The 27,592-nt window shown below is 39.7% G+C and overlaps 2 protein-coding genes across 4 annotated transcripts in view; one reads left to right on the top strand and one right to left on the bottom strand.

Annotated features, from left to right (window-relative positions):
- The window catches only part of LOC108114377 (putative dipeptidase NECHADRAFT_87110), an 89,526-nt gene extending 72,022 nt beyond the window's left edge, over positions 1-17,504 (top strand). The window contains exons 1-3 of one of the 2 annotated variants that reach the window (XM_017225330.2): positions 3,700-4,839; positions 13,386-14,014; positions 15,254-17,499. In XM_017225330.2, the coding sequence (XP_017080819.1) occupies positions 3,961-4,839; positions 13,386-14,014; positions 15,254-16,151 (2,406 nt within the window). In that variant the 5' untranslated portion in view covers positions 3,700-3,960 and the 3' untranslated portion in view covers positions 16,152-17,499. Of the gene's footprint in view, positions 1-3,699; positions 4,840-13,385; positions 14,015-15,253 lie in introns of those variants that run through there. The other variant, XM_017225329.2, reaches the window with a different exon arrangement.
- Positions 17,505-19,894: 2,390 nt separating this feature from the next.
- LOC108114711 lies at positions 19,895-22,551 on the bottom strand. 2 transcript variants are annotated; one of them, XM_017225811.2, is made up of 4 exons: positions 22,447-22,551; positions 21,324-21,360; positions 20,814-21,249; positions 19,895-20,590 (listed from the first exon to the last, which is right to left on the bottom strand). In XM_017225811.2, exons 2-4 carry the CDS (start codon positions 21,332-21,334, stop codon positions 20,108-20,110), a joined length of 930 nt encoding a protein of 309 aa, XP_017081300.2. In that variant the 5' UTR covers positions 21,335-21,360; positions 22,447-22,551; the 3' UTR covers positions 19,895-20,107. The 2 variants fall into 2 exon arrangements, with proteins under 2 accessions (XP_017081300.2, XP_017081301.2); XM_017225812.2 differs by having other exon boundaries at positions 21,324-21,378; positions 22,447-22,545.
- Positions 22,552-27,592: the final 5,041 nt, after the last annotated feature.

The following is a 27,592-nucleotide window of genomic DNA, read 5'->3' as shown; positions in this document are numbered from 1 at the left end:
TTAAAATTGGTATTTTTGAATAGTTTTCCTAATATATTTAGCCCTGCCATTTCCCTCAGTGCATTTCAGCTTCTTGCTAACGAAATGAGTACAAGGATGAAACTGAAAGGGAGGCAGAGCATTGTGTAGTCACATGCCCAGCAGTTATAATTCCATTTGCGATCATAAAAATGTATTACGATGGTAAGCTGCTCATAACAGGCTACTTAATTAACGAGGTATTCACCGAGCAGGTCAAGTTCTAGACGTGCTCTTTGTTTCGCTAAGTGTATGACCATATAATGGGCATATACATAGCCCCCAAACCGTTTTTCAAACACAAACGAAATATATAACTGCTTTGAAAGCACGTGGCATATGTTGCTTATGACGGGGAATTCCCCATCTTCTTGTCCTGCATAAAAGTTGCGTCAACTTAATTAGCCATAAATTAGCCAGGATTCACGCGTTTTTAACGACTTGTTTGTTTGAAAGGCAAGGAGAGGGAGGTCTCTGTCCTCCCCATCATGATGGCACTAAGTCCATCTGTCAGCCAACTTGAACGAGTTAATTTATTTATCTTGCCGCAGCAGCATCGCCAGACCCCTGCCCCTGCTGCTGGCCCCTAATGCCAGTTGATTTATCTAGCCGAGTTGCTCAAAACTTTTATCGTAGAACGGGGCATTTCGTGGCTCTGTCGAAGTCTTATTGCGGACAGGATTGATAAATATGGGTGTAAACAAGCTGCTGCTGCTGCTGCGTTCAAGCAAAGATAAGCCAGGGATCAGGGCATTAACTCGGTACAGTAAATGGATAATAAATACAGTCATTACACGGGGTCTTAGTGGTCTTTATATAGTTGGGTATTCATGAAAAGGGTTATTAGGAGGTGTTTACAGAAATATGACAAGAGATATGAACTATCAACTAGTATACAGTACAGTAAACGCACCAAAAAGCTGTCCTAAAAACTATTCCTAACTTTTCAACTTCCTATTAAAAACACAATCCCCTAGTGACCAAACTTCTGATAACTTTAAAGAGAGACTCTATACATATGGGCGAATCTCTTTGACCCGTTTCCATTCCGTTTGGCATCGGTCAAGAGGCATCCTGTAGGGCCATGATATTTCACAGCTGTTTGGGTAGTAAATCAACCGCATAATGGAGCCATACAAAGGCCATCATCCAACCAACCAGCCAACCAGCCAACCAGCTGGGCACTTTTGGGCCTCTGCTCTGTTGTGGACTCTAGTCGATGATTAAAAACTCTTAATTGTTGGGATCTGGAAAATTGAATGAGCATTAAAGTGGCCATCCAGAAGAGGGGATCATGAATCATGGTTGGACAACTTCATGCGAGCTTTTCAATCCGGTTCGCATATTTAAGCGTAATACCTTCAATCCGGGCCCAACTTTTATGCCTACGAGGGGTAGGGGGAGGGCCAATGGAATCGCACTAAAATCGGCAACAGCGGCGAAAACAACAATCCCAGAGCCCAGAAACAACAGCAGCTACAGCAGCCACCACAGCAACAATCGAAATGAGAGCAACAAATTTTAACGAGCGCCACAAAACCCCAACGCTCTGCTTTTTTAAGCCGCTTTCATTTACCCGACCAAATCCCCACTACCTACCCTCTCCGCCATTCTGTTGCTACCCCTCACCACGAGCTGTGTAATTACAAAAAAGCCGCGGGCTAAAGTTGGGAGCAGAACTTGACAAATGGCACGACGGTGGGGCATTGGAGTGCTGAGATGGGGCCGGTTAACCAGGATAATAGGATGAAACAAATGTAAATGAGGGGGGAGGCCAGTTGCAATGGGAAGCACTGTACTACAACAACAGTAACAACAACAACAACAACAACAACAAAATTGAAAACAATAAAAGAAAAGAACACAAACACAACAACGCACAACAAATCGCAACAGAAAAAACGTTGACTCAAAAATCTGTTAAAGACATCTCCAACTGTGTTTTTTCCTCTGAGTCCCCAAATGGAACATCGCCCCAGGTGCCATGTCCCTGGAAGACAAAGGAAAAAAATATGTATACGAGTATGTATATAAAAAATAAATAACAGGAATCGCGACGCGTAGTTTGGGAACTAGCGAGCATAGTGAAAAGTTTGCCGTGCCTAGATTTCCATGTGCGACTATGACAAATATTTTAAGCTCTATCTTGATGCTGTCTGAAATTCACTTATTTGTTGCACAAATTTACGGGCTTTGGTCGTCCAAAGTGTCAAGATACAAATGTTTTTTATATAAATTTCTTGTTTTTGCTTTTACATTTTTGTCCGGCAGCCGACACAAAAGATTCGATAGCAATCGAATTTCGGTTGTATATTTTTTCAAGCCTCGCCAACTAGTTGTTTTATTTTATGGCTGGCCAGGGAATTGTTTGGCACTTTTAAAATTATTTTAGTTTCAAATTAAATATATACAAAAGGCGGTTTTAGAGGTGCGATATTTGCAGACTATATTTTGCTAAATAATATTGTGCATAAAACATAGCTTTGGTGACGTACAAAATAAACTAAAAAAGGATAACATGGATTAAAAGTTATATTAGAAAATCATAAAATATACGACACTATAATTTCTAAAAAAAAATACCTTTCTATGACCATCAAAATAAATAACTCGTCCATAAAACAACAACACAAAAATTTTAAACTATAATAAAGCAAAGCATCGACGTAGCGGATGAGTGATTTTTCAAGTACGGTTTAAAAATATTACTCATCCGCAGTGGTGCTCGTACAATAGACCATTAAAATCCAGTTGCAGCTCAGTGATTCTCTTTGAAATACCCTTTTTTTTGTTGGTCAATATCAAGTCTATTTCGTTCAGTGCGAAAATAATTTACGGATTCCCCAAAGAATTTTGAAAGAGCCGTGAGATTGTGTAAGCTGAACGCAGTCAATATTTTGCTGGCCATATCAGAAAGTCATTTGCAGGCCACCTTCGTGCAATCAGCGGCCATTCAGCCGGGTCATTCCCTTTGGAGTCCGGTTGCCCTCCACTCAACCACTCAACCATCCACATAAATAGTTGTAGGTGGTGGTGGTGGCCGGACAGGATTCTAGCCCAACAGTTGGTTGCACTGCTGCGCATTGCAGCAGGAACAGGAGTAGGAGCAGGAGCTGGAACAGGAGCAGGATTGAAAGAAGCAAAACGGTGGGATGCACCGCAACGCCCACACTCCTGGGAACCAGAAGCGCCGCACATCTCGGCAAGCGGCAATTAAAATCTTGTATTCGAGTTGCGGGCGCAGATGGGAAGTACTTTAATTTCCCACGACGTACGAAAATCAACATGGCTTCAAAACAGACGTTGAGAGCAATCAACTCCGCCAACCCCTACACTAAGCTTGCACTGTAAGAAAAGCTGATCAAGTTTTTATCTTGATTTTATTTAGAAACAAGAAAATTCATTCATATTAATAAATTTAATAAGTATATTTTCTAAAAACCATTCAAATGACTACTTTTTCCGTCTCACATTTTCTTTCTCTGTACGAAACGGAATCAAAACAAAACGCGCCAAGTGAGGGTAAAAAGGGGGAAAGCGTCTCCTGCGAAGAGCCGAGCCTGGCGAAAAAAGTTTCCGGGTGGCGCATGCGCTGCGTCTGCACAGACTCCGGCGAATTGGACGTGCAAAAATCTCCAGAGATTGGCAGACAGACTCAGTTGCTGCAGGACTGTCGCGGAATAAAGTTAGACGAAAGGACGAAGGCGCACGAGTTTTTTCAACAGACGGACGCGATGTGAGCAAAACCTAGGGAACGCGCGCGAAAACTTCCCACCCACTCCTCTCTACACCCCCGAGAAAATAAATGTATCGGTAGTGTACAGGTGGAAAACTCGCAGGAAAACCCAAGAAAAATTTACAAATTCTTAAAAATTATTACAAACCAAAAGTGAAGTGAGGATATCGGAGTAGTGAATTAACCACGCCCTAGAAATCCCAGACATGGAGCACTTGCGTCCGCTTAGCTATGAGGAGATGTGCCAAATGGAGTTGCTCCAGGCAGCCGGTGGTTCGACGGCTTCATCGGCACCGCCGGCCATGATGCCCATTATGGTGATACCCACAGCTTTGCTGCCGGCTCCTGTTGAGGGGGCAGTGGGCGGTGGAGTTCCGGGAGTTGAGCACTATTATCAGCTGCAGCCCACGCACCACCTCTTGCCAGTCGACCCAACAGCAACGACAACAACAGCAGGAACAACAACACAAACAGCAAATTCCGGCGAATTGGCGCTCCTGCAAGGCGAACAGATTCCACACGCTATCCAGCATCCACAGCAAATGAATATCCTGTGCACCGGAACATTGGGACGCCAAAGGATGCCGGCTTTGGCAGGCGGACCTAATCCAAATATTAATCCCAATCAAAATCCCTCGATGGCGGCTACTTTACCACGCGGTTTCCAACCGGCCGCCTTTGTAACGGACGTCGAATCGGATTTCGAGGGCAGTGAATGTGGAGCTGGTGGTATGACCACCACCTGCATGCCGCACTTCCGTTTCGGAGCCTGTGGCCTTCAGTCCCTGCACCACCCACAGCAACAACAACAACAACAACAGCAGCAACACCACCAACAAGAGGCAGTGGTGGGATGCGGGTCACTGGCTTACATGATGGGCTCCGGAACTCTGGGACGAGGCAGGAGACTGGCCGGGGGACAGGGCAAGCCAAAGAGGGTCTCCTTCAAGGGCGACAATCTGCCACCCCCATCGCCGCCACCGCCTCCCGCCGTCGAGCTAGACGAGAATGGTCTACCCATTCCGGGGCCAGGTGATGCGGGCAGCTGTTCTTACATGCACTTCGATAACTACATGGATTACCAGGTGGGTGGATTAGCCAAGGGTAGAACATAGACTAAATGTGCAATAAAAATAACTTAGTTCTGGGTTTAAGTTTGGCATATCAAGGTTTCGGAAATTAAATTGCCAACCCAACCATTAGCTTAAGAATAGAAAACCTGCAATTTGAAGGTGGGGTGAGCTCTGATAACGATAAGACCGTTGCCGCTTCTGTAATTGGCATTCATGGCGTTTATCCCACAAAAATTGGATGAAGACAGGGAAGCATTTACGATTATTGCCGGCTCTTTGTGTTCGTGCCGCGATTTCACTGACGACATCAGCCTGTCACTAAATAAACACTGAGAAAAATGTGATTTCTTAACTAATAAATGGTTCTTACACACATTCAAAAACCATCTTTAATGTAACAGAAAGAAATATTTGCTTCTAAATTACTTTATAAACTTTTTCAATAACAAAGAAAAGGCTTTAAATTGCATTTTAAATTTAGATTTAAAATTTTGCCAGTGCAAAGAGAGAGACTGCCTTAACAGAATCGAACGACCTGGTCTTGAATGGAAGATGTGCCGCTTTTATTTCAGCCAGATAGGATCCGTTATGCAGATTCCGTCATAAAGAAGCTCGTATACTTTTATGCCCCACACATATCCGCCATATCCGTATCCCTTCATTTAACGATATTCCCCGTAGTTGATTTGATTTGAACAAGACACAAGGGGCTTACAGAGGTCAAAGAATCGATAAATCAGTGGAGATTATTAAGTTTTATAGCGTCTAAGGGAGAAAGGAAATTATTGGTCTCTTTATGATATTTTATTATTATTTTAATATTGAGGTGAAATCAAGAATTTCAAACTAAATCCCACTCTAAGTTTAAGCTTGTAAATGAAATAATAACTAAAATTTACATGCAAATATATTCAACGTTTATCATACATTGATAAGTGCACTTGCTGGGGTTTATTTAGTTAGACAAGTGCCCGTCCACATGCTGAAATATGCAAATTGGCTCTGTCAGATGTTGCATTTGAATTTGAAGTGTGGAGCCAAAAAGCTGCGTAAACTGAAGTGAATCTAACGCACCCGAATCGGATGAATGTTTAATTATTTGCGGTTACATTGAATTAGATTGAAAAAAGAGCAATTTCTGCTGTACTTTTTATATGTGGCAAAAAATGAACAAATTCTGTGGTTAGCAACTCCACAAAAAAGGTGTAAAATATATCAAGATTAAAGTTTGATTGGCGATAAAGTATAAAATAATCTTTAATACATATTATAGCATTATAAATTGTTACACGAATTAAAACATTTTTATAAAAACTTGACCATCCTCTTTTATCTCTTATTCGCAACTGCCCGACGCTATGTCGGTTTTTATATACGATTACCTGAAGTTGGCTGCGATCAATATCGATACTTAACATTTTAACAGCGTTGCCAGATTGGCTACTTTACCACAGAAGATACTTTTAGAAGTTAACTAGCTAGCCGTTACATTCAAATACTAGTTTATAGCATATTTATAGCAGAGTTGTACTTAATTATAATTATAGCAAGTCACTTATCCTACTACAATATTTAAACCCTCCACAGAGCACTTTTAAAATCTATTCAAATTCGTATTTGAGCAACTTTACTTCGCAATCGTATCTTTTTGCTGTCGAAACTGGACAGATAGAACCAAACTGCGAAGGATTCTGGAACATGATAAATACCAAGGACTTTATTTACACAAGCGTGGGACACACATCCTGTGACCAAATCGGACAAACGATTATTTGCATGTAACTCAATTTGTTTGGACTACGGACTAGGGCGAATCAAATCCAGGACATGATTCCAATCCGACTGCCAAAGCCACCAACAATAAACCGAAGGCAAACTAAAGCTCAAGAACCCCAAAAAAGTAGGGTAGGGTAGGTTTTGCAGGGGTAAAAGGTCTGGGACCGGGGCAATTGTCCTTGGGAAACCATTACTCACTGGGAACGCTGTCATCTTTGCTCGCCGGCGCCATTTGTTCACATTTGAATAATAAATTAAATGTTGCAAATGTCGTTCTGTTGCAGTTTCAGATTCAGTTTTCAGTTTCAGTTGCCTTTCAGCGGCCCGGGCATTTGTCCAGCTCTAGCTTCTCCTCCTCCTTCTGGTGCTGGTCCTGCTCTTGCTCCTCCACTGAGCTTGGGTTTTTTATGCGTTCCGCCAAAGCCATAAAAATCGCCATTATTTTCCAGCTCCCCCACACCGCCCATCTTCATTTCGCGCTTTGGTGCCATGTCCACTTGCAGGATCTCCCGAAACACGTTGAAAAATTCCAGGAAAAGTGCTTATTAAACACTAAAATCTTTATTTCCCACATTAACAATGTGTTGCTGGCATTTAAAATCACATTTTTCATTTCACATTTTGCATTTTATTAATTGAGATAAAACATGCATTACTGAAACTTGGACAACTTTTTTCACTTCGAAATTGTATAGTATGGGTTAATTTAAAGCCAAAACAGTAGTTAAAATACATTTTAAGCTAAACTATTAGATCAAATTTCACTAGCACTTTCCTCTGTGTATCCTTTGCGTTCCCTATCCATGTCGGTTGCTTCGCTCCGATGCTCCCCATCATTGAGTTTGCCAATAGTTTGCCAAATCCCTAACACTCCGCCCCCTTTCCACCCATTGACACCGCCCAAAAATGTCGAGTCCGCACTTGCCGTCGTAGTCAAACTTTTCCCTACGTCCAGCTTTTCCTGTGTTTCGTGTGCAAATAGTTTCTGGCCAGGAGCTGCCATTCATTCGAGAAGTTTTTACAGACACAGCTCCACCGCAGCTCCAAGTGAGTTTTGATTGATGGACGTGGTGGACGGCGTGTCAGGTTCGCCAAAACCAGACACTCCAAATCCATTGTCCTGGTATACTGGCTTTCTGGTCCTGTTCGCGGGTGTTAAGGGCTGTCACTAGCCAGGATTGCGATGCAGAATTGATGAAACACTCTGTTATGGGGATGCACAGGACATTAAGCTACTGGGATAAAACCAATAAAATATTTGAATTTAAGATTAATTATAGGGGGGTACTTTAAAGATTAAACCCTAAGACCCTTAATAATTTTGGTGTTTTAAAAACAAGAAACATTAAGATAACATCAAAAAAACCGATTACTTAATTATTATTTTATTACATAATTTAGAATATAATAACATAATTTAATAACATCTTCCAATCTGGGAACTTTTCCTCACTGCACTTCAAGGCAGAAACTTGACCTAAGCATTTCTGAACCAAAAGCCCGCACAACTTTTATTAGATTGCTTTTTTTGCCGAAAGGAGCATTCCACCATAGCAACTTGTCTGATGATAACACACATCAATCTGTATACGATAAGGCATTAATTCCGCCACAAGACATCACAATTAGGAAAGTGCTCAGCCGCTTAACGCAATCAGTAGCCAAATTACATTTAAGTCCAAATCCATTGAGACATATTACACTCACACATACACACATTCCTGGGGCAAAAAAGCTGGGCAGGGCCAATCAACTTTAAATTGTTTAATGAACACTTAGAACGTTTCGATTCCGTTGGCACAAAACAAACAGCCAAAAGGGTGAGGGGGCAAAAAGTGGGTAAAAAATGGGAAGAGGGTGCGGACATTTGCCGGTCATCGCCCACATACATAAGTCGCAATGGGACGGCAAAATAAACAAACAAAATGCGAAGCTCTAACACAGCCATTGTGGCTAACGCCAACGGCCAACAGTCTGCTGTCCTTCGGACCAATCTCCTGGGCCTACACTAAAGAAAATATTTGTAATTGGTAATCAAATTTGTAATCTTTTTGAATGACTTTTCCTCCTCTTCTCTTATATTTTTTTAACGAGTAATTCAGCTGCGCAATTTGCATGCATTACTATCATCATCCCATTCACTCTCACTTATCTCAAGAGATCACGCAATGCATTAGCTTGGTCTCACTTACTCTTTACTTTTACTCTTTTGTAGTCGTACTTATACTAACATAACACGAGAAAGTACCGTACTATGAACCAACTAGAAACGAGACAGCGAACTAGAAACGAGACGACCGTTATATTCAAATAAAATTATCGTTCCACGATAAATTCATCATTAGAAATCTCTAAATTATAAAATCCTTAAAAGTTACATTTTATTTTATTTACTTTCGATTTTTTTCTGTGTAGACGGTTTGGGTTTCGTTTTGGTTTTGCCTTCAACGATTGCAACATTTGAATGCGGCTGTTGCCAGAGCAACCTCAGTACGGAAGGCAGAAATTACGTGGCAGCCACAAGGCAATTTGTGGACTGGCGGGGATGAGAGCAAGGGGGGACCGAGACTGATGTCCATCAGCGTGAAATGGCCAAATGACATTTGAAAAACTAAAAACAGCAGCAGGAACAGCAGCTGGCAAGGACCACAGTCGACAACTCCAGGACTGGGGTTGTCGACATGCCTGCTGTGCACTATCTCCCCCGGGGTCCTTGGGTCTCCGGCTCAGAGACGGACAGCTTCATCACATCCGGCGTACAATAGATGCGAATTGATAAAGTTGACCAGAAATTCTTTGTACATAGAGTTATTTTCTTGTTGGTCGAATCAATCATAATCAAGGCAAAGGGCCACTCGATAAATTGATTTGCCAAAGTTTACTGCATTGTCTGCGAAAGTTATTACTTGCTCGAGAAAGTTGTCTTATTGCAGACATCTTAACATGACAGGAACACAGGATGGAATATCCATTAACATGAAGTAGCCTCTTTGGGGTACACCCAACTGAAGTAAATAGGAAACTACAGAAACTTACTAACTAACCTCTCATTTAAGCATCTCTTAAGTATTACTTATCCAAAAATTAGTAAATAAATGGGAAACGTTTAGGAAAACACCCGTATTACCATGTTAAAGCGATTGTAAATCAAAAGGAAGAGATTAAGTTATACCACCAATTTACTTTCACGAGAGAACGTGCGAATATTTTGGCACTCGCACCTAGAAGAGATCGCCATTCCAACATTTCGCTACCCGGAATTCTACATGGAGCCACTGGGGGATTATTTATGGAATGGATTTGCTTTGTTTCCCACGAGTGCTGCCGTATAACATGATATATGCACACGGCTGGGATGAGATATAGCATGACAAATACTTTTCAGCATACAGCAAAGAGCGTTTCCTGTCCACCGACCATTGCGAAACCCCTTTGGCTGTTGCACATGCGGCACAGATTTTAGTTGTTTTTAGTCTCGGACTAAATTCTCGTTGCTTGCCAGGGTGTTGCTGATGCACAAAAAAAAGGTTGATATATATATATATATATAGAGAAGGTTCTACTAAAAACTGCAGCTGCAAAAGGGAAAATAATGGCGGAAACTATAAAGCATTCCGTAACAGTTTTTTCTTGCTCCCGTTTTCTATTTTTTGCCGCTGCCGTTGCCGTTTTCATTGTTATTGTCCTTGTTGACGTTGGTCCTGTTGCCGCCTCCTTTCGCCTTTTGTACGAGCTGAATGACTCTGATGTTGCTGCTGCTGCTTCTGACATGCTGCAGGTTGTTGCTGTTGCTGAGAGGAAAATGGAGTTGTTGTTGCTGCTGCTATTGCTATTGCCATTGCCATTGTTGTTGCCGCATAGTCTGCTCATTTTTATTTAAAACTCAATTGGACGAATTTCAGCCCCGGGTCGGGGATCAGGCAACAGGCAACAACAATAGAGCCAATTTGTACAGAATCCGCCAGACGCACAAAACGCCAACATCATCCTTTTCTATCGCACTCACTTGAAAGGGGAAAACCCATCATTACATCGCTGGAAATAGAGTGCTAAGTGAGCTGTACTAGATAATCACATTGCCTTGCATACCAAATTGCTATATAATTCAATATAAAATCTAAAGGATCATATGCATAATATTTATTGTAAGAATGAAATCAAAAATAATAACTTTTGATTATCTTAACCTATGTCTAACTTAACAGATATCTCGTTTAGCACTCAAGTAGCTAAGGTATGTAAGGTGGCGATTAGTTGGCCCAACAGCAAACTATTCTTCACCATAAACGCAATAGTTTTTGTTCTTGGTGGCATGTCAATGCAGGGCATGACCCGGCCTAAACTAATTATAAACTTGGCTAAACTAAGGCAAACCTGTGGGACAGATTTTGTGGCTGCTGGTCCCCACGGTCATGCATTTTTCGGGCAACTATCTCTCGCCTGCGCCCCAAATGCTAGCAAAGTCTGGGGGAAAATGTGGCCAAATGTGGTGTGCGGATTACAGCTTTAGCTCCCGCAATGCCAACGACGAGATGACGTTGACTATGATGCGACCTCCGTTGGCAAACAAACTTTTCGCGTCACACCAAGCTGTCCCGGAAAAGTCCCGCCTAGGTCCTTCCCCAAAAAAAAAAATTGTGGAAAACTGCAGTGCACTGCACAATGAAGCGCCTTTTAAGCAGCGCAACGGTGGCTCTATAACTTTTAGCTTGATTTTTGTTTTTCTTCTTTTTTATTTTTATTTTTAAACACAAATTCTAAGGGGAAAGAAATTATGCTACTTTGTGTTGGATGCAGTGCGAGGGTGCCAGGGTGCGATAGCGGAAGCACGTAAAATATTTGCATTTTTATTAAAAATTGAATAAATTGAGATGAATATTTCTTTCGCTGCCAAAAGTTCTCTCCCCCCTCCTTCCCCTGCAGTCATCTTGTTATCGTTTTATTACTTTCGCGGAGCCGCACAAAAGTTTGCTGCTTTTTGTAAAAAAAAAGTTAATTTCACTGTTCCCTGCGCTTCATGATGTTTGAAATTCATAATTAAAAATAGTTGAAAATGTAGCGAGTGGTCAAAGCCCACGTAGCTCCTTTTACGGCCACGTTTCATTCAATTTAATTTAATTATTTCCGTGCATTAAAATCCAGCAAAAACACTGCTGTGCTTTCCATCACGCTCGTTGCTCATACGCCGTGTGGTGCCGATTTTCCAGCTAATTAGCCGCAGTCCGGGTGGGTCAAAGCTTTCGACGGAAACATCATAAAAACTCTGCGAAGAAATGTCTTTCACAAGACTTTACAACTGCATAGAAAGAATATAATTAAAATGCTTTCACAGATATGTAAACTCTTCTTTAAAATTCAATTTTTGCATTTAAGTTTATTTAAGTTGAAGTTGATATTTGTAAAAGTAGATTTATGTATATATTTATGTTCTAAGTCTCTTTAATCTTTTATTTACCCCTTTTTAACCAAGAATGAATACAATCGAAAAATGCTTTCCAACCAATTATCATATCTTAGCTTAACCTTTGTTTATCGGTTATCGGAATCATATCGATAATTAGGGTGACCATGTAGTAAGATTACTTACACAATATTTTATTTCGCTTGAATAAGTTACTTAAGCTGATCAAACGGAAAATGGTGTGCCTTTTAAATGGTCTTGTTTAGTATTAAACGATGTATTATTTATTTATGTAATGAAATGCGTTTGCGAAACAAGTTTTTTGACAATCCAGGGCATACAAAATATATAATAGGCTTCCCCAACTTAATTCAAAATACATTTAAAAAGTTTTTTAAATGCAATGTTAGTTCATAGTAGGTTCCTTTCACTTAATACTCCTTATATAAAGTAGTTTGCTTCATCTTTGAGCAATGTTCCAAGTTTGTTTCCAATCTAATTTTGTACCCTGAAACATCTTCATCTTGGAATTCCCTGGCTTGTGCTCAACAATGTGCGCATTTAGATTTGATTTGTACTTTGCACAGTTTTGGCATAATTCCTCTGGCAGTCGCAATATAAACAAATCATTGCCTGCCCCTGGCAAACTTTATGTCACAACTTTCACACGACAAACTTTCCCAGTTTTGTCCTTTTGTATATGTGGGCGTATTCCATTGCACACCCCCTCCGTCAAGGGATCGAGTTGGGTCGAAGAAGTTAGCTTTTCGGACCTGGGGACACATGTGGCCCAAGTCCATGAATTATGACTAAGGCTTAATTATGTCGGGCCAAGATTAGCTCGATTCCGTCACTGGGAATGCCAAAAGGTAAGGAATATGTGGTGGGTGGTGATGGTTATGGTTGGTGGATGGAACGTGGCTGGGGCATTATATTGATTCTGATATGGTTATTTGGTTCATTAAAAAGTTTCCCTGCGCATCGTGTTGATGTTTCATGCAAGTTATGAATATAGCAGAGCTCTCGAAGTTTGCTTCTTCGGCTGCAGTTTTAATTAGGGCACAAAATCAACGAAGAAACTTTGACGCACTTTTAATGAAGCAACTTTTCGACGAACGGTTGTATCACCCTGCAGTCAACGCCTCACCACCCCCGCCCACCGAAGTTAACCATTGTATTTGCTGGGCTTCAGACCATTTTCAGAAACGAACTCAACCGTCAAATGAATCACTAACTGGGCCTATGTTACTTGGAAATACCTCAAAGAAATGGCTTAAAAAATATACAATGATATACTTTGAATAACTATTGGTTCATAATAAATAACGTCTTTTTATTTGATTTAATAAAATTAATTTAAATTGAATTTTTTCCATTTCAGACGACTGGCTTCGGTGGATTGCCCGATGTCACCGAGCACTCGAACATCCGCCGTACACTTTCCCGCCAGAACTCGATCTCGAACAGCGATTCCGGTGGCGAGATAGCCAGCATCCAAAAGTCCAAGGTGAACTTTGGCAATCCAATGGCCGGGGGCGTCGTAGTGGGCGGTGAGATAGTGGGTCTCGATGCCAAATCTCCAACATCGCTCAATTCGGCGACGGGAGCCAGTGCTACCGGAAAAGTAAAGGGTAAAGGCTTAAGAAAAGCAAACGCCGGAGCCGATGGTGGTCAGAAGGGAAAGAGAGGCTCCTGGCTGGTGGCCATCACACTGGTCAGTGCCATCTGTCTGCTAGCCATTGCTGCTACCTTAGCCTATCAGCACTTCCTTATGGCGCCCAGCCGTAATTCGCACGCCCAAAGACTGAGAATCGTCCGACGAATTCTGCGTGAAGTACCGTTGGTCGATGGACACAACAATTATGCCTGGAACGTTCGCAAGTACGCCCACAGCAGCCTGGAGCTCCATCTTAGCCATGATGTCGATCACAAGTCATTGTGGGCACGGCCGGCATGGGCGCAAACGGATATGGAGCGACTTAAGCAGGGATTGGTCAGCGTTCAAGTTTGGTAAGTTCAGGAAAGTTATACTATAGGATATTAATGGAAAATTGAACTTTAATTTATTGATTATAATAAAGAACTACAATTGAAATTACAAAGTTCAATGAGGCGTATACGATATGAAAATTCGCCCACTAGCGGCCAAGTCATGAAAATTGAAAAGTCACATAAAACTGCAATCAGGCCGAGGCGACATTTACCCGGGCCAGAGATCTGACCCTTTTGCCACCATGCATTCGATTGTTGGCCAAAACATGGCAACATATATAGCCAGCTGCCACACCCACCGTGGGGGGGCATCCAAAACAGCCGCCCACTCCGGCTGAACCCCACTATTTTCCCCGCGCGGCAATAAAAAGCTGCCAACAATTTGACTGCAAAATAAAATTTGGCAACCGACTGGATGCCCCAGGGCAAGCAGCCAACCTGTCTGCTGTTGGTCGTACTCAGCCTTTCCCTACACAAATCTCACACTGAAAAAAAATTATGCATGAAATGGTTTATTGAAAATTATTGTATGATTTTTTTTAATACAAAGATCTTTAGCAATTGGAAACCTTTAGTGGGAAAGTAGTTTTTGCTACCATCCAAAAAAGTGTTATATTTTTCTACATTTTTTTTTTGACTATTTGATCAATTTATTTTCCAGTGCAGATTGCACACCCACTCAATGTCCTTTTTCAAATTCGGTTAGAGGAAAAAGGGAGGAGAACAATCTGACAGCCGGCAGACAGCAGCAGTTTGGGAAACAACGCTGATGGGCAATCGACTTGACTTCATTTTGGATAGGAAACTACACCACACCAAAGAACGAACTACTAGCCTGAGCCGGCTGCTGTGACCACCAGATGGCGCAAGCGTAACTTTTCGCCAATTTGGCATTTCAATTCGTTCGACGTCCTTTCTGAACTTCACTTCCAGTTTTTGGCAAAACCAGCAGGATCTCTGGGCTTAACCCAGTCCTCTGCGAAGTTTTGAATGCCCCCTGGCTCGCTTATGGCCATATCAAATGGCAACTAAAATGCAAAGTTCAACGCAACTGCTAACTAACCACTTTGGCACTTTCAATTTGCATTTTCCAATTAAACAGCAATCGTGGGTCATTACATTTTTAAGGGCCTGAATTAGAGAAGTTTTTTGTTTAAATTCATTATTTTTGCTAAGTATATAGCTTATGTTTTTATTTGGAAAACAAATCCTGGCAGAAGTCCTTTAACCTTTTCACTTTCGTTGCCATTTTTGCAGGTCAGCATATGTACCGTGCGAGGCACAGGGCTTGGACGCCGTCCAATTGGCTCTGGAACAGATCGACATAGTGCGGCGCCTGTCGGACATGTATGCCCGGGAAACGGTGCTGGCTACATCCTCGCAGGACATTGTGGAGGCACATCGACGTGGACTGCTGGCCTCGCTGATTGGAGTGGAGGGTGGTCATACAATTGGTTCCTCTTTGGGGGTCCTAAGATCTTTCTACTCCCTTGGAGCACGATATCTCAGCTTAACACATCGCTGTGACGTATCGTGGGCAGGATCAAGTGCATCGGTGGCAGAACAAGGACTCACGCCATTTGGCAAGGCCATCGTACGTGAGATGAATAGGCTGGGCATGATGATCGATCTTTCACACAGTTCAGATGCCACAGCCAGGGATGTCCTTCAGGTGACCCGGGCTCCTGTCATCTTCTCTCACTCCGCGGCACGCCAATTGTGCAATTCGACGCGGAATGTACCAGATGATATACTGCGCCTGGTGGCCGAGAACGGTGGCTTAATCATGCTGAGCTTCGATTCTGAAGATGTAGCATGTGGGCGACAGGCACGCCTCCAGGACGTCATCGAGCACATTAAGTATGTGCGGGCCATTGCCGGCATCCAGCATATTGGCCTGGGAGCCGGATACGATGGCATTGAATTGCCACCATTGGGACTAGAGGATGTATCCAAATATCCAGAGCTACTGGCCGCCCTGCTCGAGGATCATAACTGGAGTGAGGAGGATGTGGCCATGCTGGCGGGTCGTAATTTCCTACGTATTATGGAGACAGTCGAAACGGTGCGAGACTACTGGAAAAGAGCAGCCATTCAGCCCATTGAACAGACAGAGCCTCAGCCCAAGACGCAGTGCACCTACATGTCCTCGTGACCACAGGCGCAGGCGGTAAGGCAGCGGCGGGATGAACCGCCAATGGAACGCGCCAATCGCACCACTGCCACCTTGGCGGGGGAACACTTCTGGAACCACAGTCCGGAGTCAAAGGACTCCGCCAGCAATCACACCAATCCTGCGTTTATCGCTGCCACGGCAACGAGCTTTACGGTCAGCGAATTGCTCCAGTAAAATGGCTTGGAGGGCAAATCAAAGCAAGGGATTTTGGGTTTGCGGTTCGTCTTGGTTTTGCTAGGTTTTCGAGGACAGAGAGCGAGTAATGAGACAATGAAAGCCTGCAAAGACTCTTTGCCAGACTTACAAATTTTTTTTTATTTTCAATAAAAGGTGGTAGTTTATTGGTTTTAAAAATTTGTTGTATCGTTTTGTCAAATTTTAACTTCCAGCTATATAAAAATATTATATTTAAGGGAAAATTATAAATTAAATTAACGAAAAAGTTTCATAGAAATCTTGAGGGGATTTTTAGGTACAATAAATAACTAAATATGTATATATATATATATTAGCTTTATTGCCATTACTCGCCCTCAGGCCAAAAAGTGAACCAGTCTCGTGGCAGCCCTCGTGAATAATTAGTGAGTACTCGTAATTTACTTCCATAGGATGCATCGATAGGCGTATGAATAAATAATAATAATAAATGTACTAGTATTTAGCCCATAATTGTTTGCAGCTATACTTATTGGTGTTGTGGCAATGCATAATTTATGCACAGTCCGGATACTTATTGATGTTGCTGTACCACGGGGTGTATGCGCGATACAGCAACACAGCAAACTACGAACCGCAATCCGAAATTCTTTCTTGACTTGTCTGTGAATGTATTATATATATATGTAGGGCACACATCAATGATTCACGCTAATTATCGCAATTAAGCGCAATATATTTAATCACGAACAATCACACAGACATCCCAATATACTCGTACATATATATAAATCATCAAAATGAAACGAAATTAATTGCCAGAGTTTTCACCATTAATGCCAGGATCAAAAGTCAAAACGTAAGCACAGCGATTCCAATTAAAAATAGATTTCTCACCCTGACTGTATGTGTTGAATCCATCTTAATTTCTGTACTAGGTTAGTTAAAAATAAATATTACAAAAATTACAAAAAAAAAAAGATTATATCAAAAACGAAATGTTATTCGTGTATGCATAGCTACAATATATATCACACCAAAAAACTGAAATAAAAGTAAACTCCAGCAGGGCAATGCGATTAATCGAATAGAGAGACACGCATTTCCATAAAAATAAATCGGAAATAAAATTCACACTCTCTGTTTTTTATTTTTATGTTGGGCTGTTTGAATGAGGGATTGTCCAAAAATCGCACTAAATTTAAAATTTTATAAATCTTTAATTATTATTATTCAATATCCTTAACATATTTCTATGAAAATTAGCACCATAAATACACTTTAGGGCAGGGTTGCTCAAATTTATCTTATAGCGGAGCATTTACTAACACAAATACAAGAGAATGTGCACATGATTAGTGTGTTGGTTTGCAGCTGTACACTGAGAGAAAGAAAAACATTTTTTTTGCTAACAATTTTATCACTCATTTTAACAGTCACGTCGATGCCACACTGAAAAACAAACTCCAAATTGCCAACAGAAGGTAAAAAAAATGAATTACAGTGCAAATATTCGAAGATGTTCCAGGGAAAAAAAAGAACAGTTAACGACGGAATGAGGCATAAAGAGGAAAACAAAAATTTGTTGGTGGAATAGCGCCACTAGCACCACTGCAGCGAGCATTTACAAAAACAAATGAGAATTTAGACTCTGACTCTCAGAGCATTGGCGTTGAGCACTTCTGCCTTGTAAAACAAAAAGAGTATCGAACACATCTTAATAGTAAAATGCTGCTGACTCAACCTTACTTTTATGCCTAATCAATCAACGGCATTAGATACTTTAGTTTATACATATACATTTATGTATGTACTATAACGGTAAGTTAGTGCCGGAATGTCGACTGTAGCTTGACTATAAGAAAAATCTGACATACATACACACGCGAATTCCTATACAATCGCCGAGTCTGGAACCATAAAAAACGTTAAGTGGTCGTAAATCAAAATTGTGCAAGAATGGGAAAGTTCGCCAAAGTTCTTCCTCTACTACTTTGCGACGACACGGAGTCCCTTTTGCCTGTTCGGTCTTATTGTCCTCTCTCTGGTATTTATTTCCAGATACTCTTAGGCGAAAAGCAAAAAAAAAAAAAGTAACTCCCAGTAGATCCGGAAATTGGTAACGGGAGTAGGTTGTCGAGAAGCATCCGTATCCTTGCTGTGGGCCACTGGCAATCCAATTTCTTGCATTTGCAGTCCATTGAGTTTTGCTTAAATTTTAATGAAACTAAGCGGTCGCCCATCCCAGCCAAAAACACATTTGATTTTTTTTTTTCGTTGGCCCGCCTTTATTTGTCGGCTGCGACGCCATCAACTTTTAATATCAGCGTTTTTTCTCGCTTAATTTTCTCTTTTTCCTCTATTTTTATTTTTTTTTTTTGTTTACAAGTTTCTGTTTTGATTGCTTTTGCTTGGCTTTGAACCCCGCGTGGGAGTACTCCGCTGGGCTTTGTTCAATTTTGTTGATTTTGCGACGACTTAATAGAGTCACTAATTGTTGTGTACAGACGGGGGATAAAGCTTGCCCAGCAATCCCCGGAAAATCAGGGGGTATTGTCTAAGCAAAATGTTTATAAATACTAAATGCAAGCTAGGGGTAAGAAATTAAATTTAAATCTTATTATTTAACCAATTTTTAAAAATTCTAATACTTCTCTAATCCTATCATAAACTTAAACATTGCTTTAAGCACTTACAATAAAATGCTAGGTTTAGTCAGGGTGATTTTTAATCTCACAAATAGTTAAAGTATTAGTTTTAATCAATATTTAATTAATATTAAATACCTTATAATTGTCTTAGTAAATATACACAACAGTATCAAGAAGGATGGCGGAATTTAGCATGAAGTTAAGGATTCGGAAATTTTGGACATCATCATAACTTCGTTTACTGTTACATTGGCCATTAAAAGTAATTACCCAATTTCACGGACACCTCAACGTAAACAGCAACGACAATCCAGTGGATGTTGGGAGGCTGTTAAAGAACAATGAAGGTCCCCAGGCGAAAATTAAGAACTGGCCGTTAACGAGACGTGCGGCATGGCATCGCATTCTCATTAACACGCCAGTCCGGTTTCAATTTCCTGTTTAATTTTTCTTTTCATTATAAATGGCTCTCTGCATGCCCAGTAGTGGATCCTGTAGTGCCAGTCAACTCTGAAGTCCGGAACCACGAGGCAAAAAGCCATAAACATTGCCCTCCGACAACTGCGACGAGTTGATGGACAAAATAATGCCTGATGACATTTATAATGAGGAAAACGTTGTTGCTTTTCGTTGTTGTTGTTACTGTATAGCTCTTGATAAGTGGAAGTTCGCTTCATGTGGCCGAAATTTGCGCTTCACAGCATCATAAATCTGTGCACTTCATTTACCCACTCACTTGCAACATCCCAAAAAAGCTTAATTATTATTTTAAGGCATTATTACTAAAGATAGAATAGCTGATTCTATCAGTCTATAACGGTCCGAAAATTCTTCAAAGAAATTTTACTTTTAGTTAGACACAATCTCAAAAATCAGAAACCGCCTTCTTAAAAATTACAAAAGTTGATCTTAATATAAGCAATTCAAATTGGGAACTTTTATTAATTTTCATATTAAAGAACAATATTGATTCTTGTCAAAGTAAGCATAACCGAAGGCTGAGATTCATTAAAGAAAAAATTCTATATTCTTTTCCATTCTACGATATTTTGTTCATTTTAAAATATATGTTATATTGAATAGAAAACAAATGATATAAGTATTTGGTTTTTAAATTTTAAAACTGCTTTAGTAAGTTAAATAGAGTTTTTCGTATTTTTCTTCTGGGGTTAACAAATCAGACTTGCCAATTTTATCCGTAAAACTCCTTTTAGAAATCTTATTGTACTTAATATAGCCCAGAAGAGTTTTTACATATTTGCTGTGTAGTTTTATCTTGTCAAGCTCTTCCTTATTGTTAACGGAAGTTTTGATGGAAGTTCCCGGCTTGTTATCAGCTTCCGATGCTTTTTCATCGCACTCTTTAAGTTTCATCACGATGACCGCACTACTATCAGATGCATTTTTCTTATCGTCTTCGACGGGCTCCAAAGGATCAACCGCAACATTGTGGATCAATCCATGTAAGTTTACGTATGCTTCGATCATCCTGAATCGATCGATCTCGGGCAAGTAGTCTCCGGTTAAAATAGTGTACTCCTTGAAGACTTCTGACTCCAAGCATAGTGCGTCGTAGCAGTTCAAGTGGGTCGCGTATCGCGTCCTTAAGTTCTTAAGAAGTAAAAGAAAAAAGAAAATTAAATTAGCATTGAATGATCTAGATTCTAGAATACGTTTATGACACAATATTACATTTCATTTATTTTCATTGATATGTACAGTACGTGTGCTTTAGCTTATTGAAAACTTTTATTATTATTTATTTATTTTGCTTTAAGTTTGGTCTTAAATTTCACCTTCTCTGCTTTACACATTTTTGAATAATTTGACTCACGTTAACAGATACAGCGATTAAGTTCTTTTGGTGCAATATTTGACCGTGCCGGAAAAGCTGAATCAGGTCGCCGATCACCATTTTTGGTGCCCTAGTCACGAGGATATCTCCGCAGACGACGACAATAGACTTCACAAGCCAGGCGGAGCCACAAATGATTAGCTCTATTAGCAAAGAGTTTGTACAATCTTCCAAAACTTCCCTGCTGTAGGTGTACACATAATCGAGGAACTTTGAGAATGTTTCCAGTTTCACATCATTCACGCGATATTCGCCCAATTTGGATTCCTTGAAATCACTCAAAAACATGCGTTCGAAAAACTCCGATGCACTGGCTAAAATTAACTTGTGGCAATCAAAAGATTTGTCCTCCACCAATATACGACAATCGGAGAACTTTTTGTTTTCATTGAGATCTTTAAACACCGGTTGTAGCCTAAAAAGCACGATTACATTGGGAAGAGTTTTATCTTTATTTTTTATATTTATTATTTTATTTTTTATACTCACCAAACATCCATTATTCTTTATAAAGTTGATTGTTGTACTGAAACAATGAGAAAGTCTAGACAATTCAAATTCCATTAAATAAAGATAAGCTTTATGTCATTTTTTTTATCAAGCATGTTTCTATGCTCTTATATCTTTCTCATGTATGTACATATGTATTATACATAAATAAATATGAGTATATGAACATATATGTATGTATAAAAATTTAATTTATCAAATAAATACAGTCTGCACATAATATATTCGTACACCCATGAGTTGCAAGTTTATTGCCTAATATCTCGAAAATACGTAACGGAAATTAAAATGTAATATCTCAAATGAAAGATACACATTTCGAGAATATATTTTAAACATAAAATTAACAAGTTTTAGCTTTAATACTAGATAATTTCCTTAATAACACAAATAAGTCATTTTTTACGCACAAAAATTATTCGTATTCTTTATAAAATGTTGAAAAAAAAACAACAATTTCATTTAAAACTTTATGCTCCTTCCGTGGTGTTAATATGTGGGTCCGTCCAGATTTTCTATGTTCTACTGCAAATTCTCCAGTGATTACGTATTTATACCCGTTAATCGTAGAGTAAAAGGGAATACTATATTCATTAAAAAGTATGTAACAGATAGAAGGAAGCGTTTCCGACGCTCTATTCTTGATCAGGATCAATAGCGAAGTCGATTGTGCCATGTCCGTCTGTCCGTCCGTCCGTTCGTATGAACGCTGAGATCTCAGGAACTACAGTTAGTTACAGTTAGTCAATAAAGTATTCGTTGCGAGGGTGCCCGAGAGAAATTTGCTGTACACATCTTTATCTACTAATATATAAATAAACAAAAACTAAAAAAGCTTTCTAAAGAAGGTTGTAGACAGAAATATAACAGCAGTGTCAAATTAAAACTTTGATTTATTCTTGAACGAAATAAGCTTGGAGCCACTGTAAAACTAACTCGATTTTAATGCTCAAAAAAGTATTCGTTGCACCAGTTGTTTTTTTTTTAAACATTAATAATAAATGTATTATGAATATATGTAAATGTATTGAATGTATGTATTCAAATATGTATACTGAAGAAAAATCTCTTATTGACCAACTGTATGCATCTACGGACTTACTCAGAATTTCGTTCAACAAACTAAAAGTTAAGAAAACGAATTCAGAGAATAGACTTCACTGAAAGACAGATGACTCTTTAATGGGACCAAGAGGCACTTTCGAAATGCGTAGATCGGTGTTACCAGATGTCCTAAAATCTTTAGACCACGAATAATCTCGACTGACCGTAAAAAATACCGTGCTAAGTTTCAAAAAATATTGATTAAAAAAATTAGTTTTTAAAATATGTTATTGTTAAATTTGTTTGTTTTATTTTGTTGTCGGAAATACTATTCATATATGTTTTTGGCGAAAACATCGATGAAACATCGATGTTTTAAATTAAAAAATATGTGCAATTATTTTAATGTATTTGAACTTTATTTTAATTTGTAATGTTTAAAAATTAAAAGTCAAATTTTCAACAAAAAATATCCAATTTATTAATCACTTATTAAATAAAAACGAAAAGAAAAACAAATTAAAATAAAACTGTTCATGATATTCATGTTCTACTTCTTTGGTATATTGTCATATTCTTAGTTTGTAAATAATAACAAAAAAAAACAAATTTTATATCAATGTTTCAATATATACATACATGATCCAAAGAAAATAATAGTTCTTTTGGATATTGTGATATTCCTACTATACTTACTATTCCGAACTCTACTATATATGTATATTTGCATATTATTTACATCTTTGCTTTTGTATAAAAAGAGGAGCTTATCGACAACGGTCGATGATAGCCGCGTGCGACGTACACTTATAAGTTGTCCAGCTTTACTGAAAACTCTTTCAGATTTATAAGCGTAGCCATTAAATTAAGTTATATATGTACTTACAATTCGCCAATCAATCAATGTGCCTTAGAACAGGAAAAACATCGATGTTCCTCCGGTAAACATCGATGTTGCCGATGTTTCGAAAACATCGATGTCATCGATGTTCGCATCGATGTTTCTCCACCTCTATAAGACAGAGATGGCTGCATACGCTCAACTTGAGTGAGTTTATGACGTGAGCGCTTATGCTGAGTTAGTTGAACTTGGGTATTCGAAGTTCGAACCGATCGGAACTCACTGTGTAACTGCAAGAATCTATAACAGTGTCAGCATGAATAACATACCCTTGCCGCCGACCGACATACCCCCGCCCCCGAAATATTTATATTATAATATAACAAAGAAACTTGTCGAACTAACGTTATAATAACTATCGCATAGCATTGAAACCCCGACTTCCCAGTGGGGAGGCCTCTGATTAGTTTCACAGTTTTTGAAGATATGCTTACGCATCAATTATATTTCATGTTTCTTGTTGGCTTTATTTACAAACAGTGTGGAGGAAGATAAACAAGATTAAATATTTGTGAAGGGTGTTTTTTAGAGGAATTTAACTGTAAGTTGGCATTACTGTTCTAGATGGCGTTTGGTTTGGATTGGCAATTCAATTCAATTCAATGCTTGAAAATATTGGAATTTTTTTTTGAAAATAATAGTTGCAAAATACGTATTGAATTGAACCCAAACAGAAATCAAGTAAGGCGTAGATTCGTCGAATGGGACATCGTTGTTTTATTAAAATTTAAAGAACTATATCTCTAAAAAAAACACCCTTTACATATGTGTGTAAGTGTATATGCGACATCATATATTTTCGACAGTATTTATTATTGCATTAAAGAATGGTTATCTTGCAGCCATAAGGACAACTGTAGAGTGCTAAGCGAGTGTTGACTGTTTGGTCAACTCAAATATAAATTAACACAAAATCTGTTTGCTTAAATGGACTACTCGGTGGCCACCACAATCGGCCATCCACCATGGTGTGTCAAAGACATCAGTTTGCAGTGTGCCCTGGCAAATGCGACAGTAAATTTTGTGGCACCCGCCCCGGTCGGTCCTGAACAATTGACCGACTCCATTGATGGGCGGTCAACGCCTACCCGCCCAGCTGTAAGTAATTAGGAAATTTGCAGAAAATTTCCATTTGCCAGACATGAATCTGCAAATCTGGCAATCCTCGAGTCCCAACGTCGGAAACCGCATTATGCACACAAACGAATCTCATTTCACATCGAACACTTGGCCATAGACTGTGTTTGCAGTACAAATATCAGTTAATTATTACAGAGCTCGTCCTTAATCCATTTATAATAATTCATCTTGGTCAGCCATTGCACACTTGCTATTGATATTTGTCCATGGTCTCCGATATTTACCCAAAGCATTTGGGTGTAGGATTACAAATGATATACATTTATATAATTGGCAGCTTATGTAGTATGCATGTATGTGGGAGATAATTTGACGATTTATTGATTCTACTTTTCTCCATTTTTTTTTTTTTTTTGGGAATCAAGCCTATTAACTATCTTAGAACTATCATTTTTGTTGAACTTTAGCGTTCTATTTAAGGTATTCAAGAGCAATGCTTTGTTTCAATACCCAATACTTTGGCGGTGCGTGTGTATACGACTTGAAATTGATTTACTTTTACTGCAGGCCAATTTGGCACGCTCGTTTGGCCAGATCATGACTTGGCCGGTAAGAGTTCGCCAACCAAACATGGTCGTAATTAAGCTCTGTTCGGTCCCCGGAGTGTAGTTAATGTTGTGGTGCCATAAATTTGACTTTTGCCTGTGTTCCGATGTCTGTGAATTGGGTTATTTACGGCCGGAAGCTGCACTTGTCAGGTGAAAAGGCGCTACATGGGTGGAGAGGAGCCTACCCTAAGGCATTTCCATATTCAATTTGGCAAACACTCGGGCTAAGAAATCCTCTATAAACTTATATATGTGTTTTTTAGTTTAACATAGAATTGGATTTTGACACACTTTTTTTTTTGAGTTTGCCAATCAACGCTTTGCACGATAAACCATGTCAATCCTCACAGATGGGCTTGGTCATTAGCCAGACCATCCTTGCTCTCTGGAGGACTCTATAGAGCAATCAAACTGGGGGATAAAGTCATCATCACAGCTTAAAATTCGCCATTGGATGCTGGCTATTGTGGTCGTACCTTTCCAGTAACTAAGAATTTTAAAACTATCCACTTAAACACTTTCCTTTTGGCAAGGGTACAAATGTTGGTAGAAAATTGAAATGGGCTTGTTTTCAGTGGGGAAAACTGCACTATCAACGCGTTCTTGTTGCTTTTCCGTCAGCCAAGTGCATTCGCCAAGGAAACTCCGGCTTCGCGTCGAAGGAAACGTTACAAAGATGTGACAGGAGGCTCCCATCATCAACATGCGAGCAATGGTGTATTTACAGAGAGAGAAAAATATCAAAATTATGTTTTAAGTTAAGTTTAAGTTTTAAAAACTCAAATCCCATTCAGTATAAACTTAAAGTTAAATAAAATTGATAAAGCGTCCTACACTTTACGTTTTTTCAAGCTTGAAAAAATATTATATAATATTTAAATATTTAATTATCATTTTTCCCTGTACACATGCAAGTGCAGCTGTATAGCTGTCGACTTGTCCATCTGCATGGTCGTTACATCGTGAAATATGACAATCTACGGCGTTAAGTTAAAATGTGGGTAGAAGGAAACCGGGCTGGAGGACTCCGGCACTCAGGTGTGTACGTTTATGGACAACATAATGGCGGAATCCAGTTGGGCGTAACATAACACCCATGTGGAAGCGCAAGGATAGAGACACACATAGCTAGGTGAGAGACGAGCTCATACAAATATTCATAAGGAAAATATTAAAAATGAATTACCAACTCTGACATAAGCAAACAAACGCAAACTCCCGGAGACACGTCGCAAAGTTGGGAGCTAACCGAACCCAAAACCCAACCGAAACCCACCCATCCTATTCAATCCCATTGAGATTCTCTCAATGAGAGTTAAAGTTTGTATATTTATGTGGCATAAACAAGTTCTGTGTTTAATCCAAGCCCAGAGTTGTTTGCAGCTAATTGAGTGCTAGTTAAATCCCCCTCGCGTTTTTAGGGTTAAAGGTTTTCCCATAAACTTCAAAGAAAAGTGACTGTAAATTATTTAACTTATAATGGTATTAATAAAGTGTAATTTTAAAGTCCTTTTCTACAATGATGGAACATGTGAATTTTTGCTTGATATCAGAAAATTCCACGCATATTTTCGAAATTTAAAGGGACACCGCCTGAGCCACTAATGGATTCCCGTTTTCCTTCTTTTTTTTTTTGGACCGACAAAAGCTTTGAATTTTCAATTAGGCGAACATCAATGATTTCCCACAAAGCAGAAGACACAGGCTGGTGCAAATTCAAAAACTCATCCGCGTGAAGTCGGTTAATTTGCTCATCTTCTTTTGGACGCGTTCGTGCACTCGCAGCGCATCCGGCGGAATCGTGTACGGCCGTAGTCCTTGTGCCTTCGTTTGGCGTTCATGCATGACCACGCCAGTGTTTTCTCGCTCCCCATTCGGTTTCATTTGGCTGTCATTGCACATTGGGCAAAAATAGTTAAAGCAAAATGATAATAGTAGATTGATAAATTATTTATAAAACTTTAAACAAATTGGAACTGTAAAAAAATCGTATTTTTATCTTTGAAAAAACAAAAGATACAAGAAAAAAGGGTTTTCTGCTGAAAAAAATCGGAATCCTTTTAACCAATGTGCACCGCTTACATTTCCGTTTCCTTCTTGGGCAACTCGATGTCGCCGTTGGGGGTCCTTGGGGTGAGTAAGGCAAAGCAAAAAAAAAAAGCAAAATTTTCGATTCGATTTTTTGCCAATTGCCCGAGACTCTGTCCTGTCGGCGTATGATGAATACGTTGTGTACGTGCCGACAACGTTACTCATACGCACCGTAGGACTAGCCGGGTATCGCAACTCCCACGTCCGCGAAATATTTTGAACTTGCAGAACAGAGCAGAGCGCAAGTCCCTCAGATCCCTGGGCGATATTTGTTTTTCGCTTTTGCATATTTTGCGGGCAATTTGGGTAAAAGGATTTCCACACTCGGCGACGTCGTCTCGACTTTGCGGCTTTCGTTTTTACCCTTAGTTCGGCAACCATTTTCCACAGCGCCTCAGCAAATCGCTCACGTAAAATATGCATGCGTTTCCTCGGCGGTTTTCGCTCTCAAGTGCCTGCAATTCAATTACATTTCGATTGATTTTCGTGTTTGGCCCCGAATCGAGGCGAAACCTCTTGGTCTG

This window comes from Drosophila eugracilis, unplaced genomic scaffold (assembly GCF_018153835.1).
Source record: "Drosophila eugracilis isolate 14026-0451.02 unplaced genomic scaffold, ASM1815383v1 contig_2154, whole genome shotgun sequence".
Taxonomy (NCBI): Eukaryota; Metazoa; Arthropoda; class Insecta; order Diptera; family Drosophilidae; genus Drosophila; species Drosophila eugracilis.
The sequence above is the reverse complement of the archived record's forward strand: the minus strand, read 5'-3'. Positions and strand labels throughout refer to the sequence as shown.